The following is a 24682-nucleotide window of genomic DNA, read 5'->3' on the forward strand; positions in this document are numbered from 1 at the left end:
AGCTGTCTCTCCACAGTGTCCCTGTGGAACACACCGAGTCCTCTTCCAGATTCAGTGTTGGCCCTGTAGGTGGAATCTTTTTTTCCCTGGGTTCAACAAAATAAAACATACTTTTATTGATTTCAGAGAGGAAGGGAGAGGGAGAGAGAGATAGAAACATCAATGATGAGGGAGAATCATTAATTGGGTGCCTCCTGCACGCCCCCTACTAGGGGTTAAGCCCACAACCTGAGCGAGCATGTGCCCTGGCCAGGAATTGAACTGTGACCTTCCTGGCTCATAGGTCAAAGCTCAACCACTGAGCCATGCCTGGCTGGGCTCACAGTAGCATTTTTAAAAAGAATTGGGCTCTAAGTCATGCCCCCTTTATGTGTAAAGATTTGTTGGGAAAATGATTTAACTCCAATACATTTTAGTATCGCTTTCTCAAATTCTGCTGAAGATATGATCTCCCTAGTATTTCTGAGGTTTGTTTGCTTGTTGAATTTTTTGTTTGTGTGTTTGACTGCTGTTGCCCAAAGCCTTCATTGCTCGGAGAAGAGAGTGGGGCCCACAGGAAGGACGGAGGACCCTCGCTTCCTGGGAGTCTGCAGTTTGGATTCTGGCCCTGTGCTCATTAGCTGCCTGACCCCTGGGCAAGTCAGCCTCCGAGGTTCTGTGTCTTCATCAGGAAAACAAAGGGCTTGGAAAAATAAATACAGGCCTGGACCCAAATGATAAGGAAGGCCACCCTGCACACTTGCTGTGGTGGGATTCTGTGAATGGCAGGCAGGCAGCACACTCTCCAAGGCTCAGCGATCCCCTCAGCACCTGTGCTTGACTCTGGGGCTGAGAGGTCACGAGGGGTGTTCCACCGAGGGAGGCCACTTGGACCATTCAGCGAACGAGGCAGGTTTGGGAGCTCTGCTCTACCTAGGTCCGAGTTTCTCCCTGCCTTCCCTGCTCTCTCCTCTTTCTTCCGTTTTCTTTCAGCAGCAGCCTGCTTGCCTTCTACCTTCTTCTCTTTAGTGCATTAGCGATGATGTGCTGGGTAACACAACCCGCTCAGGTTTGTCACTGTTTGGAGTTGTCCAGCCATCTCATCTCATCTCAGTAGTGGAGGGAAGAGAGAACTAAAGGAGACGGCCCAAAGGATGAAATAATGGTCCTTTTGTCTGTCTCTTTGCTGTCGGATGGTTTCATGTTTCATCTTAGGCCTGGGCCATTGTGCTGTTTTTTTTTTGCATGCTCAGTACAACCCTGTTTAAAACTACAGCTGTTTTATTGGAAGGATTCAGCCCTAATGCCACTGGCCCGTGCTGCTTTCCTTCCCACCCCCAAAAGACTCATAACTGTTTGTAGTAAAAGCCCATGCTAGTGTGTGCTGTTTGATCACATCCCCTGACATCAGTTTTAAAATGTGTTCCCACTGTGTTTATTTTGCAATTGCTTATAAGGTATGTTTCATTCTGATAGCCTTCCCAAATGTTTTCCTTGTGGTTCTATAATCAGTAGCATCTGTAAAACATGCCTTGGACCATGTAGCTTCCTTCTTAATCGTTATCTTTTTGATTCTCAGTTTTAATGTTTTCTTTTGATGAACTAGGGTTGGGAGGACCCGCATTCCTATGCCAGACACCAGACAGTGATGTCCCCAGATCTACCCTCATAACCTTAATTAGATGTGGAATGCTGAGAATGCACTCCGTGTTTTGTTTGTTTATTTTTACTTTTATAGTAAGACAGTGAACTTCATTAAGAGTGATGAAACACTCGTGTCTTTAGCATTTAGTTCCCCGTCTCTAGTCATAGAAAATTAATGTAAAACTCAAGGTACCTTTATCTTATCCTAAATGATCTGTTTATTTGAACTCAAGTTACCGCTAATGTCAATATGCAGGTTATATTCTAACTTACAGCCGTTAATTCCTCTTCCCACCCCTCCTTTTCCCTTTAGAAACAAAGGAGTGTCGGAAATGTTAAAGGCTGTGCTGAAGAAGAGCCGAGAGGGAGGAAAGGGAAGCAAGAAGGAACCAGGTATGTGTACAGGAAGGAGCTGGGGTGAGCAAGCCTGGTGGGTGTGGCAGCAGGGCCCCAGCCCAGGCTGGGCCCATGTCCCTGCCTTGGGCACGGGTCCGAGAAGTGATACGTGTTAGAACAGACAGCATACCGGAGCTGTGAGAAACTAAATACATGTCTAGCTTTTTTATGAGAAGTGACTTTGAAATTGAGTTTGGGTTATGAACCGAATCCTTCCCTAGAAGACTTGTTCCTAATTTTGAAAGGTCATTCAGATCCAGAGTTCCAGTTTGAGACATTGTGGGACAGCAGATGTGTCCAGGAATTTGGTTTCTAGGAAGTTTTTACTCTTTTCCCACATGTAATTGCATTTTCTGTTTGACCAACTGCTGGCTGACTAGTCCTCCTCTTTTGAGTATCAGATTATCCCCTTAACAGGTGTCGCCCACTCAGTGCCAATTTTATTTTGATGAGAGCTAATTTGGCTTGGATTTCATTTCTGTGTGTAGAGTCCGATACATTTGTGGTCATTGCGACTCCATTCTAGTCCATGTGGAGAACTGTTTTAAGGTCATTTTAGTGACCACTCAGTATTACACCCTCTTTCTCTTGCTAGAAAAACTACACAGTGTCTGCCTGTATTGTGCAATAAAATTCTGTTAGCATGGATTAATTTCCCTGAAATGGTGTCATTTCACTCTAAATTCATGTTAACCCAGCGTTGGAGAAATGCTGGTTTTCCAAGTTACTGAGTGATTAGCATTTCAGTTCTAATTTCTCTTAAAATACAAAAAAAAATTCACTTATTTCCAAAACATCACTGAATTATAGTTAATTCCTTTATTCAAAAGATCTTGTAATACCATGTAATAATGTTAATATCTGTTGTTTCTGTACTTAGAGATAAAGTGGACGTTAAAACTTTTTTGATTCTGGAACCTAGACACGTTTTCTATTAGTTATCCCTTAAACCAAGCCTGCAAAATGGCACACTTAACCTTGAAAGTGGGGTCTTTGTGATAAAGTTGCTGTTAAGATCCCATGAGAAGCTTCTCTTTAATGCCTGAGTAAGCAGATATAAAGAAGAAACCAGTTTTTAATGATAGAAACAGGAGACCATAGTTAGCTCTTAACCTTAGAAAATCAAACTGTAGCTTTGAATAATTAATTAGAATTGTTACTATGGAGAATTTTCAGTTCATATCATTTCTATCCAGAGGGACACTCATCCCCTATTGGGTCATGGCCAAAACATCCTTCTCTTTATTTCTCTGAAAGCAATTAAAAATAATTAATTTTTTTTTTTTTTTTTTTTTTTTTAGTTTTGGCTCTTCTGACACTCATCCTAGGACCTTTATTATTTGATTCTTTGTAATTTTCAGCATAAAGTTAGATCCTAAGCTATCTGTCTAGAGCTGCCAACCAGCGGCCAGGGTCTCCAAGCCAGAACTACCCCCTTAGTAACAGAGTCTTTCACAGCAGTCCCAACTAATCTATATATATAAAAGCCTAATATGCAAATTGTCCCTTCTGGAGTTCAATAGAGAGACTGGGAGTTCAATCTCTCGTTGTGACATGCACTGACCACCAGGGGGCGGCACAGAACTAAGGAAGGCGCCAGCTGGCAGCCAGAAGGAAGGTCCAGGCTGGCAGCCGGAAGACCCCGATCAGCCCTGATCGCTGGCCAGGCCTAGGTACTCTATTCATGCGCAAATTTCGTGCACTGGGCTTCTAGTGTGAAATAACAGTATATGAATGATTTTGACAACCTGCCTTTCAGATGGACCAGACAGTGAACATAGTTTACATTTGAATTTTTTTTTATTTGTAGACCATGTGATTTTGGGTTTAATTTCCCTGAGCAACTACTATTGTGTTTTTGTTGTTGTTGTTTTCTGAATAATTTTTTAATAATAAGCCCCACACTATGGCTTTTCAGTAATGCAAACCAACTTGAAAAAAGCAATGAGAACATTTCTCATAAAACATCTGTATGGTATGTGCCTTTTTCCTCTTTAACTAGAACCCGGTTATATTAGTTGGGGAACAAAGCAGATGGAATTTTAAATCTTGAAGGTATGTCACAGATGATTGGGGAAAATACTTGGAATTTGGTCATTTATATGCTCAGCTCTGTGCCAACTCTCATTATATACGTAAATCAGATCTAAGTTTCTCTGTAAATTGAAGCTGGCTAATCTACTGAGACGGCTCTGAAACTTGGGTAATAATATCTCCTGCATATGGAAAAATTTTGCTCTACTGTTTCCAATTAAAACCAATCTTTGTTGTAAACACAAAGGAAAATTCATTTTTATATACTTGAACTTGCAATCATAGAAATTTAGGAAATATTTGTCTAAAATACTGAGCTCCGCTTTTCCTATCCTTTGTAGATTGTTTTTACAGACAACCTTGAACTACACTTTTATGTTGAACCTATTTTAGGAATTTGGAAAATGATCACTGAGTTTAATTTATTATTCTTCAAATGAAAATAAGTATTACTACGAAGTATTGAAAAGTTGTTATATCCTCAGCTCCTATCCCTAGAAGAAGATATCTCATGTATCTACTTTAAACTACTGGTAAATGTTAGCAGGGAGTGAAATTCAAATTATCTATATATATAAAAGCCTAGGCGACCAGTTATGATGGAATGACCAGAATGACCAGTTGCTATGACACACACTGACTACCATGGGGCAGATGCTCAATGCAGTAGCTGACCCCAGCCTGCAGGCCCCGATCACTGATGGGGCCTGCTGGCCAACCTCTCAGTCTCTTCTCCTGGCCGGCAGGCCCCGATCGCCCAATTGGGGCTGGGCCCCCGGGCTCGGACGGGGAACTAGGGGTGGGTGGCAGTGGATGCAGCCCCTTTCCCAGGGGGGCTGAGGGCTGGCTCCCTCCTTGGGGCCGGTGGCCAACCTCCCAGGTCCTTCCCCCCTGGTCCCTCCCCTGGCTGCCAGGCCCCGATTGGCCCGCTGCCTGCCCGCCATGGTGGCGGTTGGCCCCTCCCCATTGCCGGCAGGCCCCAATTGCCCGATAGGGGCCTGTCGGCCAACTTCCCGGTCCCTCCCTCTGGCTGGCAGGTCCCAATCGGGGCCGGGCCCCGGGCTGTGACGGGGTACCGGGGGTGGGTGCATGCAGGTAGCAAGGGAAGGAGGAGGTGGGGAGGCAGGGAGGTGGGGAACCACGTGGTGGCAGTGTGTGGGTGGTGAGGGAAGGAGGAGGCAGGCAACCTGATCGGTCCTGATCGCTGGTCAGGCCTAGGGACCCCACCTGTGCACAAATTTTGTGCACTGGGCCTCTAGTATGTATATAAAGTTTTTTGAAATATTAAGTACAGTGAGATATTAAACTACTGAAAGCCATTGCATGAACTCTAAAAATAGCAAAAGTCTTTTTTATGATTATGCTTTTTTTACCGAGGAAGTGTCTATAGCTGAGCAAAAAATGTTTTCTGGAGGTTATCAGATCAAATCGGAGAATGCAATATTAAAAACTTCAATACGTGTTTTGGAAAAGTAAATTTACCTTGTCTCCACCACTCCATCAGGGTAAATGAGCACTGTCTTTCTCTTGACCTTGAGTTAGGCCCAAGGGAACAAAAATTGATCTTAAACCATAATGTGGTGAGTGCCAGACGAGGGCATCTATTTTTTTTTTTTCATTTTTTGCTCTGTGCTCTTATATTAGGACCTTGATGTCAAAAAATAAGGTCTTACTCTTTTTTTTAAAGCTCTCCAGAGTAGTCTCCAACCTTCTACCATGCCTCTTTATTTTAAGTGACTTTTATTATCAGAACACTTCCATGTTACAATTATTAAAGTTATTTAAATTTGAAAATGAAATAATTACAGCACTCTAAGAATGGGCATATTCTGACATCAAATCTGGACTTAATAAGAGTTTAGAGTGAATATAAGAGTAACATAAAACATGAATGTATTTTCTGTACAGCAGCACTGTTTAGAAAATGAATAGAAAAAATAGTCCCATTTGATAATTGAAACAAAAACTTAAATAACAACCCAAGAAGAAATGTACAAGCCTTATATTGAAACATTACTGAAGGACTTAAAGGAAGACATGGAGAGAAATATCATATTCCTGAATGGACAGATTTGTTTTTTCTTAAACCACTAGTTCTTACAAAATTATCTGTACACTAGAGGCCCGGTGCACGAATTTGTGCACTAGTGGGGTACCTTGGCCTGGCTTGCGGGATCGGGCCAAAATTGGCTCTCTGACATCCCCCGAGGGGTCCCAGATTGCGAGAGGGTGCAGGCCAGGCCGAGGGACCCCACCGGTGCATGATCAGGGCCGGGGAGGGACCACAGGAGGGCTCCAGGGCATGTCCGGCCTGTCTCGCTCAGTCCTGATCATTGGGACGCCAGCAGCAAACTAACATACCAGTCGGAGCGTTTGCCCCCTGGTGGTCAGTGCATGTCATAGCAACTGGTCAACCGGTTGACTGTCTGCCCCCTGATGGTCCATGCACGTCATAGTGAGCAGTTGAGCAACCTTAGCATATCATTAGCATATTATGCTTTGATTGGTTGAATGGATGACTGGACGACCGGACACAGCATATTAGGCTTTTATTATATAGGATAGGATTCCATTTAATCTCCAATGATATCCCATTTTTTTAAGGCTTTATTTTTTTAGGGTTGTAGGTTCATAGCAACGTTGAGAAGGAAGCTACAGAGATTTTCTGTATACTCCCTGACTGCACTCATGCATAGCCTCACCTATTGTCATTGTCCCCCATCAGAATGGCACATTTGTTACAACTGATAAACCTGCATGGACACATCATTATCGCCCCAGACCCAGGTTTACATTAAGGTTCACTCTTGGTGTGGTACATTCTGTTGGTTTGGACCAGTGGTCGGCAAACTCATTAGTCAACAGAGCCAAATATCAGCAGTACAATGGTTGAAATTTCTTTTGAGAGACAAATTTTTTAAACTTGTATAATGACATCTACCAACGATTATAGCAAGATACGTATTTTCGCTGCTTCCAAAATCCTATCATTTTTCTTAACACAGCATAACCATTGGGTTAAAAAATTTACCTGAAAGAGAAAATGCTCAAGAATAGCTAAGGGGAAAATGAACGTGTGGGGCAAATGCATCTAAATGGCTGAGCCTGGGTCCTGTGCCTGGGCTCTAGCTGCAAGAGAGGCTGGACAAGTGTGTATTTGGACTTCTTAGCTCCTATAGGGCAAGGTGGACTTTACCTCCCCGCAAGACTTGCATTGCAGAGGATTCTTACCTTATACACATTGGACAGATCCCCTGTACTTCAAAAAGGAACCAAGCATAGAGATCTAGTGTCGCTCATTCTAATAGCTAGCTGCTGCTTCCAAGTAGTAAGTACATGGTACTTAGCTGGTGTTTTGGACCTTTTTCCTTACTGGTCTCCAAGAAATGAAATGTAATTTTGCCCAGCCGGTGTGGCTCAGTGGTTGAGCATCGACCTATGAACCAGGAGGTCACGGTTCCATTCCCTGTTAGGGCACATGCCAGGGGTTGTGGGCTCAGAGCTGATCAATGTTTCTCTCTCATCATTGATGTTTTTACCTCTCTTCCTCTCCCTTCCTCTCTGAAATCAATGAAAATATATTTTTAAAAATATAATTTTTATCTAGCATCTATGCTGTACTCTAAGCTCACTGTTGATAGTGGTTTTGTTTTTGTTTTAACCCTGGAGATAGTGACAGTATTTTGAAAGCGTTTGACAGGCAAGGCCTCTTGTCCTCCTAGAGAGGGTTGGTCCCTCCCTCTCTGTGCAGCCCTTCTCCTGCCCTCTGCCAGGCTTGAATCCATAGTCCTTTGACCTATCCAACGCTCCCAGTTACTCCATGTTGGTGTGGAAGTAGCTTCAAGTTGAGGCAGAAGAGCAACGTTCAGTGAAATTTTAATTGTGGTCCTGCCTTAATTAAAATACAGACTGATTAAGGAGAGGTTGCTTAATATACCAAAATAATTGTTTATTAGTCTTTTCCTTTCCTTTTAATTATCTGTGTGTGTGTTTTTCAGCAGGGGGGCTTAGTTTGAAGCAATTTATTTTTTAAAATAAAATTGACCTTCACCTTTTTGTTGTTAAAATCTAGCTGGTTGGCTAAAGACACTTGTAATGGTGTTAATTAAGGCATTAGATAGTCTCTAAGCTTGTGTATGTACTGAATTAATCTGTTAGTTTTGCATCTAATCCTTCACTTTGAATTTGTAGTAAAAGGAAGCTGTTTGCCTCTAAAGTTTAAAAGCCATTGATGTGATTGTTGAATGTGGTATTTTAAGCCATTCCAGGCTGCAGTCTGGTTTTCGGTGGTACCTTCTAAAAATGCCTCGACACAAACGATGCTTTGTTTTATCTGGAAAATATGAAGCTGCTTTTGATTATTCTGTGAGGCATTGCCCATTTTCTGTGGTTGTGGTCTATTATTTAGGAATTTAGTGCAGGGGCTGTCTTGCTGAGCTCTGGATATTTGGTTAACTGACCCCAAAAATGTTTCCCAAGCAACAGAACAAGCAGAAGTAATTCAATGAAAAGCCATTGTATTTCTCTTTACCAGGGCATTTGAACACATTCTGTAAAATATTAGGATATGCTTTAAACACGGGATGGGACCTGGTTGGATTTTACGGGGAGCAGTAATACTGCTCCCTTTGGTTTGATTGTTTCCTCTATCAGTTTTCTCTTTGTTGTCCCTCATACATGCCACAAAGTCTAGGTAAAGCACAACTTTTAGAATTAGAAGGTACAGATTCTAATCCCAGCTTGATAACTTCCCAGTTTATTTGAATGTAGACAACCTCTTAATTTGGCCAAGCTATTTTACAGGGATGCTGTTGGGTTAAATAAGAGAATATCTTTGTAACTCTGTCTCCCTTGACATCTGGCTTCTTCTAGATATTCAGTACAGCTTGGCTTTCTTGAGGAAACACCCTGGCTCCTTAAAGAACAAACATAACCCTCCTAAAACTTCTTGTTCCTTCTCTGTTGAAGAGAAAGCAGGAGTTATTGCAGGCAAAAGAGTGATGTTCTAGAAGCTTCTTTCCATGACATCCCACTTCAAAATACTGATTCTGCCATTAACTTTGGATACCAAAGGCTCTTCTGCTATCGGTACCCTTACCCTCATAACAAAAGTGGGAAATCTCTGAACTGTTGTTGTATGGAGGTTTATACTTCGAAAACCATTCATTTTACCTTTTAGCCTATGTCAGGTACTTACTTGTATTTTATCCTTTTTCTTTGTGAAGTTAAACGAAAAGGCCTGTTTTTCCCTTGCTCAAGGGATTTCAGGAGCCAGAGAGCAGCTTTAACAATAGATTTCAAAGTACAGTTTATAAAGTTTCTGGGGTGTTTCATCTCAACACATTTTTAGTTAATGAAGGTCTTTATATGTGGAAGCACCTGTCCCCGTTCTCTTTGTAGCTTCCCCACAGGCTTGAGGGAAATCTGAAGGGTGAAAGAGAGAAGGGAGGGAGCCAGTACTTCCTGGGCATTTATCGGGTGTCAGACACCTACACATAATGGCCCAAACTGCTCCTTCCTGCGCTGCCTGTTTCCTATGAGAGACATAATTAGAGAAAGCTCTGGACCGAGAAGAAGGTGAAGGCAAGGCTCACCCTGGATCTTCCACCTTTTATGGCCAAGAAGACCTCGAGCAAGTCACAGCCTATCCAAATCATCATAGAGGATGTGGCAAAACTCGGAAACAACCCTTACTTACCTGGATACGGTTTTGTATGTATATTTGTAAATGCAATAGGAAATGCAATTTAACAGGGAAATATAAATGAACAATTCAGAGTTCATTTTTCAGTCAAATCTAATGTTCACAAATAATTTTTTTTCATTAATGCTGCTTTTCTGTAAAAAAAAAAAAAAAAGCAACATAAAACAATGGTCGTAGTTTGTATAGACCTAGTTTTCAAAGAGCTTTGTCATGGGTAGCTTCTTAATTCCCATAAAAAAACTCGCAATTTGAATTTTCATGTGACCTATTTTCATTTCCTTGAAGGGGAATTCCATGGTTTTATTTCTATTTTACAGAAATGTAAAAAACTTGATTTCGTAGAATCCACTGGCAAGTATAGTTTCTGAGAGGGGAGGTGGTCTACCGAAGATTTTTACCTAGATTGACTTCTTTTCTCCATGGAGGATGATCTGCATTTATTATTCCTCTGAAGGGTCATTGATGAGGGCATTAGCCTTGCACTTGTCCAGTAGGATGGCCTTATGGGTAATGAGTTGGGTAGCCCTAGCCATGGGGTAGAGCATTAAACTGAGAGACCCTTTTCCACATCTGAAACCATGGAGTCAGAAAGTGGGATCTGTGTCTCTCTGCTCTCCTTCCCCCACATTCTCTCCCCTTTGGTGGCAGGCCAGTTATGACACATCCGCCATCAAAGCTACCAACATAGACTCAGATTCTTGTCCAATGTTCTGGGACCACAGCACTATCTTAGGGGGAAAAACACAAACAGGACCTGAGTAGCTGGTTTTTAATTCTTTACTCCCTTATAGTTTATTTGTGTCAGAGAGTTGACCATTTTTAAGAAAGTTTGGGGACATCAAACTGCTAGATTTGGTACATGATGAGACTCTGTGTGCCCTGAGACAGTCCCAAAGCACAGATGGTGGAGTGAGTATGTTTCTGGTACAGGACGTGCATGTAGGTGGCTGCAATGGTTTGGGCACTTGTCTGGAGTTTTTGTAGACCATGGACTGGCTTGTAGCAGAGGCTGAGAGCCCGGATGCAAACTCCAGGTTAAGGATGGGAGAGAGCCACCTGAACACTGCCGACATGCTGAGGGTTGCGTTTTTACTTCAGGTCTCAAAATTTAAAGCTTATATGTTTTTTAATGCTTTGTTTTTGTAAGGGTTGGTTTGTTCTCACCCAACTGTAAGCAAATTTTCTAAGTAACTTCAGAGTTAATGTTGAAAATGTTTTTTTCAAGTACAAGATCTTAAAAATATTTTGATTTTCGTTTTAGTTCATGCTGCCATAAAAAACACCATAGAGTGAGTGCCTTACACACAGAGATTTATTTTCTCACAGTCGTGGAGCATGGAGGTTTGAAATGAGGGCGTCAGCACAGGTGGCTTCTGATGAAGGTCCTTGCAGAAAGCTTCCTTCTCCCTGTGTCCTCACGGGCAGAGAGAGACAGCGGGCTCTCTGATGTTTCTTATAAGGACACTAATCTCACCCTCATGACTTCATTTAAACCTTATTCCCTCCCAAAGGCCCTATGCCTAATACCATCGCATTGAGGGGTAGGGCTTCAACATAGGAGTGGGGGTGGGGGGAGGCACACATAATTTGGCCCATAGCACTTGTCTTCATTATTCTCATTATAAATGTAATACCTTATTTCATTGATTATAAAACACACCATTTTGTGTACTACGAAGGAAGATATAACTGTCAATTAAACTGACAATACTTTGTTACTTAACATGTCTTGTATATTACTGAAGATTTCCTTTTTTACCTACGTATCTCAATTTTTTTTTCCGTAAAACAGAAGGAAAATGTAAATGAAATAAGTTGGTTGAGGTATTTTAAATTTATTTTCAGAAACCTATTCTTCTAAATCTTTTTTATACCTAGTGATCAACATCCATTCCCCACACTGCACCTTCTGCCGGCGAGGGCACTGCTGCTGCAGTGTTTCCTGAGGTCTTCACTGTTTTCTCCTGGACGCTCTTCCCAGCTGTAGACGTCCATTCTGCCAGTTTGATGCCATCCTTTGATGATTTCCAAAGGAGGCTTTCATGGAAGGCTTCCCGATAACCTCCAGGTTCTTATTCTTTCCGGAGTGGACCTTAAGTGGCTTATTGACTGAAACCTGAAAGGGGTTACAGTTGTCTAGTTACTCCACCAGACGTCGTAACCGGGCTTCGCACAGTCAGCGACCGCCCCATTGCAGCCGCTGCCTGGCCCATAGCGATTCTCGTATGCCATCAACTATTAGATACGTTTTGGTTTGGGGAAAGTTAAAGTGAGAATATATATGGATCTTTGAATCAATGCCCAGTGTAGTACGTGCACACTGGAGAAAATGTGGAAAATACTGCTAGGAGTAAAAAACAAAACGGAAACCCAAGATAGTCTTTTATCTTTTGCTTATCCTTTTTAATGTCTTTGAAAAATATCTAATACTTTATTGTACCAATATACCATGATTTTGTTTGGGTGCATTTTAATTGTTTCCATGTTTTTCTCATTCATTAAAAAATATGCAACATAAATATCTTTGTACAAATCTGAATATTTATAGGCAAGGAATTAATAGTGAAAGGAAACAAACTTTTCAGAAGCTCATCATGCCTCTTGCCAAACTGTTTCCTAGGATTGTATTGGTCGCTGCCTGTGTAAGCAGTGCGTGAGCATGCCTGCTTGCATGGCTCCTGCTAGTATTGGGCATTTGTGGATTGTAATCTTTGTTAATTTTATAGGTTAAAACATGTATTTGGTTTCAGTTCACATTGTATTTGTTTTTCACTCACATTTCTTTGAGATGGACAGACCTCTTTTCTTTAAATATCGAGTGCCCATTTACATATTCTCTTCAATGATCGTCTTATGTCCTTGTACGTTTTTTTCTGTTGGGAACCTATGAGGCTCTTCTTCCCTTTTCCTAGTGTTGTGTGGTCGTGGGCTTCCTTATAAAGTCACACACACAGGAGTTTTCATTAAGGTGTTCATAGTGAAGCTGCCTGGCTTAAATGGGTAGAAGTGCGTCCTGCATTTTTGAAATTGTGCTTGTGCTGAGGGTTGAGATCTTCTAGTCTGCCTGCTTATATTTAGACATTTATTTTATCGAGAAACCAGGATAGAAGCATAAAACAAACCCAAACGAGGTGTCCGGTTCTCCACAGCGTTGGAGAGCATCCTGCCTCTGAGCGCCGTCAGAAGGACTCAGTGCTCCCTGCCCCCTGGCTGTGCTGGAAGTGGCTCCTGGCAAGTTCCTGACTGAAGGCAGGGCTAGTTCCAGACAGTTAAGCATCTCAATTCCATGTATTTTTTAAAGAGAGAATCTTTTTTTAAAAAAATATGTTTTTATTGACTTTAGAGAGAGAGAGAGAAAGGAAAACATTGATCAGCTGTCTCCTGCACAACCCCTACTGGGGAGGGAGCCCATAATCTGGGCATGTGCCCTAACTAGGACTCGAACTGGCAACCTTTTGGTGCATAGGGTGACCGCCAACCAACTGAGCCACACCAGCCAAGGCCTTGGGTACCGTATTTTTAAGTGTACAGATTTTTACCCACGGCTTATATTTTCATATTCTTATGGGTAGGAATTATTTTAAACTAAGATAAAGCAATACAATAAAAGGTTTTAGATTTAGAAGGGTTTTAGAAATGGAGTTCAGTATCTTCATCTTTTTAGGAATATTTGGAAAAGAGGCATTGAGCCACTGCCTCGGGTCATGTAGCTAAAGTAAAGTTGGGATCGAAGCGTAGTTTTTGATTCTAGACTAGTTCAGTTTCTGCTGTGTCTCTGGTTGGCTTCCTTATTTTTATCTCCAGCACTGAGTGATCCTTGAAGTAGAGGACAGTAGATTTCCTTTATATTTATAATTTCTCTCTCCAGGGATATTTATTTTGATGTTTTGTTGTTGTTCTCTCCCTGCCCCCTCCCCAGAAGTGCTTTTTTTTTTTCCTTCACTGGAAAAATTATTTCTGAAATGCTTACAAGGAAGGTCTTAATCTAGACTCCGTCACTTTGAGTAATATCTCTAGTTCTTTTTCTGTATCTTAAAGCCCATTTTTGTTTGGTGTCCTTGAGACTATTATAAATCCATCCTATTTTTTTGGTAAAGCCATTCAAATACCATACCTGTAATAGTTAAATTAAAAAGAGCAATGCAGCCGTGGCCCATTTGGCTTATTGGATAGAGCATCAGCCTATGGACTGAAGGGTCCTGGGTTTGATTCCGGTCAAGGGCACATGCCTGGGATGTGGGCTCGATCCCCAGTTGGGGGCATGCAGGAGGCAGTCGATCAATGATTCTCTCTCATTATTGATGTTTCTATCTCTCCCTTCCTCTCTGAAATCAATAAAAAATATATATTAAAAAGAGCAATGCAATAATATTTAAAGTAAAGACACCATCTCCATTTCTTTTCTGCTTTTCCTTTCACTTTCTAAAGGCAGTTCATGTTAATGATATCTTATTTGATCTTTCAGGGTGGGACAAAAGCAGGCTCATAGTTGTATCCACTTTCAAATACAATAATTAATAAATAAAACAAGAATAAACAGTTTTGTAAGTAGGTTTACACTTGTGAGTACGTGAAACAGTTTATTCTTATATTATTACTTACTAGAGGCCTGATGCATGAAATTTGTGCAAGGGGCTCAGCCCCTGCTACTGCAGCTTCATCCGGAAGGACGTCTGGTCTAATTAGCATATTACCCTTTTATTATTATAGATTATTGTATTTGAAAGTGAATACTACTATAAACCTACTTCTGCCCCACCCTGTATATGTACACAGATCCACATACAAGTATAGATCCTTAAGAAAACCCACATAGACCTTACAATGTGTTTTATTTTGCAAATTACTGTGTTGATTGAATGCATGTTTCGACTTTTTTTATGTTAGCATATACTAATATATAGGTTTTTAAAAAGTTGCTCAGTATTATATTGGACAAATATTTTATAATTTATTTTATTTCCCTGTTGATGATTGTATCTTTTTTGTTGTCATCATTACAATCAGTACTACAGTGAATCCCTTTGTATACACTGCCTTTGCTTTCATGAGAATAGTTGTAAGAAAACTGGTGGTTAACAAATGTGTTCATTTATAATTTTCCTAGATTTTGTCCAATTGCCCTTCAAAAAGGAGGCATTAAATTACTATTCCACTTTTTGTATGTGAGAATGTTTGTTTATTCACATGTTTACCATGGTTATAATCAAACTATTTCATCGTTGCCAGTGTGATAGGGAAAAATTGTATCACATTGTTTTAATTATGCAGTTCTTTAGAATGAATTCAAACACATTTTTTTATGTTTACTGGTCATTTGAAACCGTCCTGCCTGAACTTGTAGATGGACTCTCCACATCTTACCAGCTGTGTCAACCTGAGTAAATTACTCCTGGGTCACTTCTGAAGATCAAATGAGTTAATATTTATCAAGTGCTCCAATCCATGCTTGGCAGCTAGTGTTTGATATATAAGTATTTGTCAAAAGTAAAGACTTGAATTTCTCTGTCCTGCCTGTTCATTTAACTTATTTTTCAAGCATGTCATGTTTAATTTTGAGTTATCAAACCTTAAAAAAAGTCATTGAAGGTATCCCTGATTTTTGGCAGAATTAAGTGAAGGATTCTGTTTTAATTCTGTAAGTTCAATGTTGAAAACTGACTGAGAGTTTACGGATCATTATTTCAGGGGGGTCAGCTTTCTGTCCCCGCTGTGTGAGAGTCTCGGCGCTGCTAATCTGATTAAACCTCTTAGAGCTCTGAGTCCTTAGCTCTAAGATTCTGAAGATTAGGAATTCTGGAGTTTCTCTCTCTCCATCCATGAAATTGTTACCATGGTTACTGGACTCCCCAAATCGTACCCCAAATCGCTCTGGTTTATGGAAGCAGCATCTTAAACATGAATAAGCACTCTGCTGGTTTGCCTTTAGAAAATTTAGTAAGAGGCCAGTTTGAACATACCCACTAGTTCTCTTTAAACAAGTCATTTCATTTTCTGAACTTCAGTTTTCTTGCCTTATAAAATGAAGGTAATAATCAATCTCTGTGTAAGTTAGTAATCATACAGGTCAAATGAAATGAAGGTTTTTGTTTTTTTTAAACTTTAGGCATGATATTGTTGATAATGTAAGGAATTTATTTGTTTTGCCTTTACCACATGGTATCCTTGGTTTTGGAAAATGCCCATTAATCAAGGAAATAAAATATACAAATATTTAAATTTCTTTTGGGGTTTTTTTGATAGTTAAAAGTTGGATTCACCGGGAAGTGGGTCCCCTGGGAGAAAATATGGCAGTACTAGTAAAAGTTGCTCTTGGAGTGTTTACTGTGCATCAGATACCGTGTTAAATACTTAGGAACAGTTACCTCACACAATCAATAGCTTATCAATAGAGGTTAAAGAACTAGCTTAAGACTACACAGGTACCAAGTGGCAGAGCCAGGATTTGAACCGTGTGTCGCTCTGTCTCCAAAGCCTGTGTGCAGGGCAGTACAGCAGCCAGGTTGCCTAGGTTCAAGTCCTAGGTCAGGTTGCTTCATCTCACTGTTTCAGTTTTTGCCTCTGTAAAATGGGGATGCTAACAGTATCGACTTCCTAGGATTGTTGGCTGTCTTGAGGATTCAGTGAGGTACAAAGTACTTAGAACAGTGCCTGGATTATAGCAAACGTTTTATGAATGTTTGCTCTTATTATAATTTATGGTCATTTCTGTACCATTTTGGCTTCTTTGCTTTTCCACCCCTTGGCCCTCCTTCCCAGGCGTTAGTAAATGGTGGCGTCTTAACTTTATTTCGTTCGTTTCCCTGTCTGTGTGGCACACGTGACCCTGGCCACTTCAGCTGCTGCAGATGGCCCAGAGGCTGCAGGGACAGCCAGCCGGGTCTTAGCGGAGTGCTGAGGGACAGTTGCTGTAAACAGTCCAGGAGGGCACGTGTTTACTGGGGGGGGGGGGGTAGGGGTGTGTGTGTAAGCCCTGAGTGCAGGACTCCTTAGCGGAGTTCTGCTCCGAGTGTGTGTGCAGGACAGGTGCTGTGTTCTTTGCCTCGGCTTTGCGAGCACTGGCTCTAGTAGCTGTCTGGCGATTCCGAAACCTGGCCGGTTCACTGGAGCTACTGTGACTCAGATTCCCATCAGGCCTCCTGACTCACTCACCAGCAGGGGGGCCCACGCTTCTGTATTGTGTAAAATGGTTTCTGAATGAGTAGCCAGTTTTGGGAGCCTCTGGCGTGCTCTTCGTTCCTGTGTGCATGCAGGGCCAGCCCCAGCCATCCATGGCAGAGGGGTGTGTACGTGTGACTTGGAGAACGCTCAGGGGAAAGAGCTCCCCCCTTTACCTAGTCAGCCCTGTTCTTGGCAGCCTGGAAAGATGAATTTCAAATACAGCTGTCCAAGCAGATGAGTGGAAGGATTCCATTACCGCAATAACGCGGGACGCTATTCGGTCAAAGTAGTTTGTCAGTCTGTTTTATTCGGTTCTTGTGTTTGTGCCGGCTCCTCATCAACATTGGCTTCTTGTCACACTCGCAAGTTAGACACACGAAAACTAATAGCTATTGAATACCAATTCTGATGTTTACTTCCCATGCAACTGCATGGAAAATGTTAGAGGGCGATTTTCCCAGAGTGAAATTCAGAGAATGAATGAAGCGAGTAGCTCGCATTCCGCTTTATATTTGAGAAATCACAATTAGAGTGGAATGTTAATACGGTCAGCTGTGGTGAGACAATATTGACATTGTTGCTAAGATATCTTACCCGGTATGTCATTGAGGCTGCTGTTTCAGCAACTGAGCAGTGGTTTATTTTTATTTTTATTTTTGTGGTGGTGATGCTGGAGGAGAAATGCAGCAAATAAAATGACAGAGGCAGAAAGTGTAGTCATATCATTCTCTCCCCACTCCCTGCCTCCGCAATGCAGGCCTGAAAAGGATCTTGTGAAACAGCCACATGGATTTAGGCTGCTTCTTTCTAGAATTGGTTGTATTGCATTTTTAATGTGTTTTTGTGGGGAAGAAACTTTAAATGTTGCCTAGAAACTTTGAGGCGTTTTCCCCCAAATGTTTATACATCCCATTTTCCTTGTAAGGAGTTGAAATACAATAAATGGCAGCAGCTCCCTTTTATTCTCTCTTTCTCTTGTAAGAAGGCCTGTTGGCAGCCAGCGTTGCTGACGGGACTGCCAGTGTGTGGATTTGCGTAGTTAGTGAGGGGGTGGTGTACTGGTTACGGTATTGTTCTAAAAGCCATTTCCCTCCACTTATTTTTCCACCCCCAAAATGTCAGCGTGTCCAATATGACAGAATGTTCCTGATGAGTATCATTCAGAGAAACATGACTTGCTAAATGATCTGTAGATGATAGTCAAAATTCCTTAAGCACCAAACAGTACTCTGTGCTTGGTGTACACCTTGGTTAAGGAATCCACATGGTGTGGGGAGGCAGACCAATGTGATTCCATGATTAGAAATTCTGACGGCCTGGGTTCAAACCTGGATTTTTCCCTTATAGGATGCGGGAGTCTAGACAGCTTAGCCTCTCTCAGCCATGGTATCCTCATCTGTAACAAGAGGGCAATGGCAGCATTTACTTTAAATGGGGTAGGATGTATGAATAAGCTAATGTATATCAAGTACTTAGCAAGGTGTCTGGTACACAGAGTAAAGTCTTTTTGAAAAATACATATTTTTATTGATTTCAGAGAGGAGGAAGAAGGACAGAAAGACAGGAAGGGAGAGAGACAGAGAGATAGCAACATCAGTGATGAGAGAGAATCATTTATCAGCTGCCTTCCCACTGGGGATCAAACCCACAACCTGGGTATGTGCCATGTCTGGGAATTGAATTGTGACCTCCTAGTTCATAGGTCGATGCTCAGCCACTGATCCACACCGACCTGGGCACAAAGTAAAGTCTTAATACTGCCAGCCTAACCATTCTCATCATTAGGGCAGACACCTTCAATGAGCATCCTATCTAATAAAGAGGGAATATGCTAATTGACCATCATGCCCTCACAAAGATGGCAGTGCCCACAAACAATAAGGAGGGAATATGCTAATTGAATGCCATGCCCTCAAAGATGGCGGCGCCCCCAGCCACAAGATAGTGGTGCCCGGTTCCCTCAGCCCCACAGGGGCAGCAGGCGCGCGGCATGGCTGGGCCCGCCCCCAGGCGGGCCTGGCCGCTCTGCGCACCTGCCTCCGGAGTCCCCCAGTCCCCTCAGCCCCCCAGCCGCACAGGGCCGGCCCAAGGCACAGGCAAGCTTTGGATGGCGGCTGCCCAGCCGCCCAGGGCCAGCCCGAGGTGCAGGCAAGCCTCGGATGGCAGCTGTCCAGCTGCCCAAGGCCACCGAGGCTCAGGTAACCAGGGCCGGCCAAGGCTTGCGCTGCCGGCAGTGGCAGCAGCAGAGGTGTGATGGGGGCGTCACCTTCCCCTGATTGCTGGGTTGGCTCCAGCCCTTGAGGGCTCCCGGACTGTGAGAGGGGGCAGGCCGGGCTGAGGGATGCCCCCACTCCAGTGCATGAATTTTCATTCACCGGGCCTCTAGTTAGATATATAGTTAAAACAGAGCTCATTATACATCCTTTGTGTTACTTGCGTACTCACTCAATGTGAAGTTCAGGGCACGTGTTCTCCAGCAGTCGTAGTGGGCCTGGGTGTGGAACCGAGATGCAGGATAGCTTTGGGAATCGGGTGTACAGTGTGTCGTTGCGGTCCCCAGGGCTGCCTCATTGCACTGCCCCAGGGCACCACTCACATAGAGGTGAGCTGTGTAGCATGGGGGTCCCACCCTCATCATTCCTCTCGTCACTCTTCTCCCCTCACCCCCAGAAGGTTATATGGAAAAAGAGTTTTCTATGTCCTAAATTAAAAGGGTATATTCAGGTGGTGGTTTGGGGAAAAGTTTAATGTTAAGAGAAGGATTTATTGGTTGGAGCCTGGAAGTGAAAAGCAGAGAAGTCAGTGTAGACAGAGCCAGGTCAGCGAGGTTCCTTTTAATGACTTGGAAGTACATACAGTAGTAAGGACCCTGGTTTTGGACCACATGGTGCTGTAGGAGGAAGCCAGTCCAGAACTTCACCATGAGAGCAATCAATGACATAGACGTCTGACATCCGTAAGACTGGGGGAGAGATGGCTATGGACAGGTGGACTAGATGGACCAGGGCACGTCTGAGCCAGGTCGACTGAGTAAAACCAGGAGGCATAGTCAGAGGTGCCTGGCTCTGAAAAAGTGAGCCCTCCTTCCCGGGGAGGAGACTCGGAGCAGGACTTTGATAGACAGGTCTGTGTGGGGGTGGGGGGTGGGGGGTGGGTGGAGGGGGTGCTTGTTGCAAAACCTCTGGGAGTTAAAAGGAAATTTATGTTTCAAATAAATGTTTAATGGAAAATAAAGTGTTTTATAAAACATTCTCATTATAAAAATCTCAGAACATAGTTCAACCTTAAAATGTAAAAGAAAAGGGGAGGAGAAAACACATTGATACTTTTCCACCCTCTTAAGAATCCCCACCACCTACATTTTATCGAAATTCCTCTTCAGTTTTTGTGTTGCATGTTATTTTCACGTTTTCTTCATAAGGCCTATACCAGTGATGGCGAACCTCTGACACGCATGTCAGTGCCATTTCTGATGACACGCGGCCGCTGAGGCGGCCGCATGCCGAGGATGAAACATTTATGTTATTTAAACTATAAATATCGCGAAATAATGTTTTTTCCTCAAAGGGACACACTACCCGAGTTATGCTCAGTTTTTTGGTGAAGTTTGACATACCAAGCTCAAAAGGTTGCCCATCACTGGCCTATACAAAACTGTGCATACTGGCTTTAAAGGTTTATTCCATGTGTTTTAAAAAACGTTGACCCTATGGTAAACTCAGACTCTTCTTTTGTGTAATTTCAGTTCCTCGGCAATGGAAACGGTCCCTGTGGTGCGTTACTCTGCTTGGTTGGGGGGAGTGGGGGCGAAGAGAGTTTTCTCTGCCCAGTGTCACAGTCACGTGAGAAACGTTAGCCATTGTTAGCAAGTTCTGGCACTGGGCGCTGTTGTTTGAAGAGGTCACCAGATAAAGTAAGAGGCCCTTTCTGCACTATGGGGTGAAGGCTATTGTTCGGAAAACACTCTTCCTGCATGAGGAGGGAGTGGAGGCAGAAAGGGACAGTTGAGGGAAGCATTTGAAGGCTGGGCTTGGGTTATAGTTTACTGCTTCTTTTTAAAATCATAATGTCCCCACTGTTGAGTAATTAAATGAGATTCGTAGGTAACATTTTTCTCAAGAAGGATTAAATAGAGCGTGCATTTTCTGAGCCTTTGAGTATCTGAGAATGTTTTTCAGTTGGTATGGCAGTTAATAGAAAACTTGGTTCGGTTTTACATGGTTGGATCATGCTGTTTGCTCCCTCAAGTTTCATAGGTGTGTTTTTTTTGTTTTTTTGTTTTTTGTGTGTTTGTTTTTTTGACTTCTGACTTTTGGTGTTGGAGAAGTATTGAGGGTGGAACTGTGTCCTCCAAAAAAAGATAACTTTGAGGTCCCAACCCTCAGTACCTGTGAAAGTGACCTTATTTGGAAGTAGGGTCTTTGTAGATGTAGATGCGCTTCTACCAGGATAGGGTGAGCCCTAATCCGTATGACTGACTTCTTTAGCAGAGAAGAATTCCCGTGATGGTGGAGGCAGAGACTGACCACCAGAAACTAAGATAAAGGCATGGGCCGGATTCTCCCCGAGAGCCTTCACAGAGAGCATGAACCCTGCCAACAACTTGGTTTTGGACATAGAGGCTTCAGAAGTGTGAGGGTACATTCCTGTCGTTTCAGACACCCCGTTTGTGGTTACAGCAGCCCTAGGAGCTAATACAAGAAGTCTGAGGGTGCTTAGTTGGGTGATTCCTTTGGAAGTCTCTGTGGTTTCGTAGCCCATTAATTTTTTAAAAACGATATACTTACCTGGATGCTTGTGATAATTTTTTCTTAAACCATCAGGTTTTGCCAGGGTGAGTCCAGGTGTGGGTCTCCCTTTAGGGAAACAGCCTACAGCATGGTGGGTCCTTTTATATCTGCAAAACCCAATTCAAAAAAGATTGTTTTTCTTTTCTTTGAGTTTTAAAAATTAACTCATATCCTTATTTCTTCTCAGAAACACCTTTTGCTTTCCATATTTATAATCTTTCCTCACATCATGAAAATGTTGGACCCTTTCTCAGCATCCTGGGGAGACCTTCTCAAGCTTGTTCATCACTGAGGACTTTTAAAAAATACATATTTTTATTGATTTCAGAGGGGAAGGGAGAGGGAGAGAGAGAGAGAAACATCAATGATGAGAGAGAATCATTGATCAGCTGCCTCCTGCACGCTCCTTACTGGGATGGAGCCCGCAATCCAGGCATGTGCCCTTGACCAGAATCAAACCAAGGACCCTTCAGTCTGCTGATGCTCTATCCACTGAGCCAAACCGGCTAGGGCACTGAGGACGTTCTGTAGTGTTAATTCTACTCTTTATGCCTGAAATGTGGATCCTAACTTAGTTATTGCCTTTTCTTTCCTCCTCTTTAATCGTAGTCTCACCTCTAGATAAAGTAATCCGAAAGCAAACACCATAGGGAAGACATGGAGGCCATGTTGCCCTATATTCTACTGCGGGTGCCATGCAGTTTACCGAATTTCTTCTCAGTCTTCTTTCTTTGAGTTTTCAAGAAGACATTTCTTTTCCTTTCACTAATGAGCTGTTGTCTCAGTCTCCCGCCACTTTTTGTTTTGGGGGGAGGGGTTTTGGCTTTTCATTGAAAGAGCAGAGGTCTCATCAGATCACAGTCTGTGTGGAATAGAACTTCATTTCACCCATTTAGGCTTAACATCTTCACATCTACACATGGCTCAATCCCATGTAAATCTAAAATGTTCATAGGCAGTGGGTGCACATAGAAAAGATGTCCACCACAGAAAAGCGCACACCTTCATGCACGCTCCCAGTTGGTCAGTTCCCGTTCCCAGAGGCAGCCACCGGTTCCCCTGTGTGCCCTTCTAGAACCCTCCCTGCATGTGCCCGTGTGAACGTTTACATATATTTATATATAAACATAGCGTGTGTATGCATACAGATACACTCACGGAAATACTTCCATGCACTCCAGGAATGTGCCGTTGGAATAATGGAAGCTTTATCTTAATCCTCGGATGGTTGAGGATTCCCTCAAGTTCCTTTCCTTGGGCACCTCTCCCACCTCTTTGTCTTGTGATCGGAACACACATCTTTCTGACCACCTTCTTGAGTCCGTGGTTATCCACCCCAGCTGCACATGAGCATCCCCCGGGGAGCTTCGAGGACCAGGCCTGAGCTGTACCCCAGACCTGTCAGGACAGCCTCCCTGGAAGGGCGTGGGCTTCCTTCTGGGCCCTCGGGGAGCTCCTCATGTGTGGGAGCAGCAGGCCTGGCGGGTCTCAGGATCTGAGTGTGGCGGGTCCCACAGGACCCGGGTATCGAACACCCCTGACAAAGAAATGTGGAGTAATGAATTCCACGCCCATTTAAGATGAATCCTGCAGGTTGCTGCCTCCCTGCTTCCTTCCCCTGGGCCAGGCAGAGTGGCAGGATGCTTTGTCCTGTGTGTCGGGAGTGGCATTCGCTGCCTTCACCCGGGCAGAGGCGGCAGGCCCCGAAGACGGCAAGAGTTAATGAATTACAGTACACAGTGAGACGAGGAGAAACTATTTGGGGTGCTCGATGACTAAACATCTATCTGGGATCCACTTTGCTTGTATGGTAACAGCATAAGGTGCGACTGAAAGGAAATTAACGATTGCGGGGCCTGGGCGCCTCCCAAGTGGAGCGTTGCAGGAGCGCTGTGGGGCTAATTAAGCAGCCAGCACGAGAAGTGAGAACAGATGAGGGAACAGCTTCTTCCCTCCGTGGCCCAGTACTGCGTGTAGACCTACATATACTATTTTTGGTTTTCCCTATTAAATAGACGAACGACGTAATGGTGAACGGCCTGTGTCAGTAGCCTTTTCGCAGGGCAGCGTTACCGAGGAGAGAGAGAATGGACTCCGGATGGGACTGCCTGGGTTCAAGTTCGACTCTGCCATGTGCCAGGGTCCTCGGGCAAGGTACTGGATGCTTTCTGGGCCTCAGTTTCCTTACTGAAGGAGGGGCATAAGGTTAGCACCTACGGCATGGGGTGGTTGGGAGGATAGGAAGGCATAGATATGAAGAGTCTGAAACCCTGTCTCAACACATAGTACGTCTAAAGAAACCATATTCATTATTTTTAAGGGTACCCCTCCGGGGCTTGGGAGTGGGGGTTTTTCTGCGTTCCTATATTCTTAAAGCTCTGCAACTCTAAATGATGACACGCCTTCAGGGGAAAACTTCAGCAGTCAGAGGAAACAAAAGCCAGTCTGTTTCCTCATCCTCTGTTTCAGGATATAAAGTGCATTTGGTTCTGCAACATTGAGTATTAAGAATAAACGGTGAAGATAGTATGTACTGATTTCTGTTTAGAGCCCATTTGGTCAAAGTTTTGAAGACAAAAGGCTAAACTTGTCCTATTGACCAGGTTTTTCTGTATCCTGGGGGTTTGCTGCTTTGTTGCCTTTTAGCAGTATTGTTTGGGAATTAGTCACAACTGTGTGAATAATATTTTGGAAAATTGCTTTCTCAGAAACATTCATCTTTCTTTTTTGGAAATGCGCATGAACAGTCAGTCTGGCGGGATACTTGGGGAGACCCTATAAGATGTAAAATGGTTTAAAGTGCTTTCCGTTTCAGGGAGTGCCTTCCGAAGTCTCTGAAAATGATATTGGGTCTTGTGGGAGGAAATCTTTTCCCATTTTCTAGGTTTCTGTAAATATATGTGAGTTATATGGTTATAAAACCTTACGTTGGAAAATACGTTTAAGAAACGTTAGTGCACTCCCGGGCAGGGAC

The 24682-nt window shown here is 43.1% G+C and overlaps 1 protein-coding gene across 1 annotated transcript in view; it reads left to right on the forward strand.

Moving 5' to 3' along the window:
- Nucleotides 1–24682, forward strand: part of TANC1 (tetratricopeptide repeat, ankyrin repeat and coiled-coil containing 1) — a 184126-nt gene that overhangs the window by 18195 nt on the left and 141249 nt on the right. The window contains exon 2 of the mRNA XM_054722812.1: nt 1937–2016. Within this exon, the coding sequence (XP_054578787.1) occupies nt 1956–2016 (61 nt within the window). The 5' untranslated portion in view covers nt 1937–1955. The remainder of the gene's footprint in view (nt 1–1936; nt 2017–24682) is intronic.

The sequence above is a fragment of the Eptesicus fuscus genome, chromosome 11 (assembly GCF_027574615.1).
Source record: "Eptesicus fuscus isolate TK198812 chromosome 11, DD_ASM_mEF_20220401, whole genome shotgun sequence".
Lineage (NCBI taxonomy): Eukaryota > Metazoa > Chordata > Mammalia > Chiroptera > Vespertilionidae > Eptesicus > Eptesicus fuscus.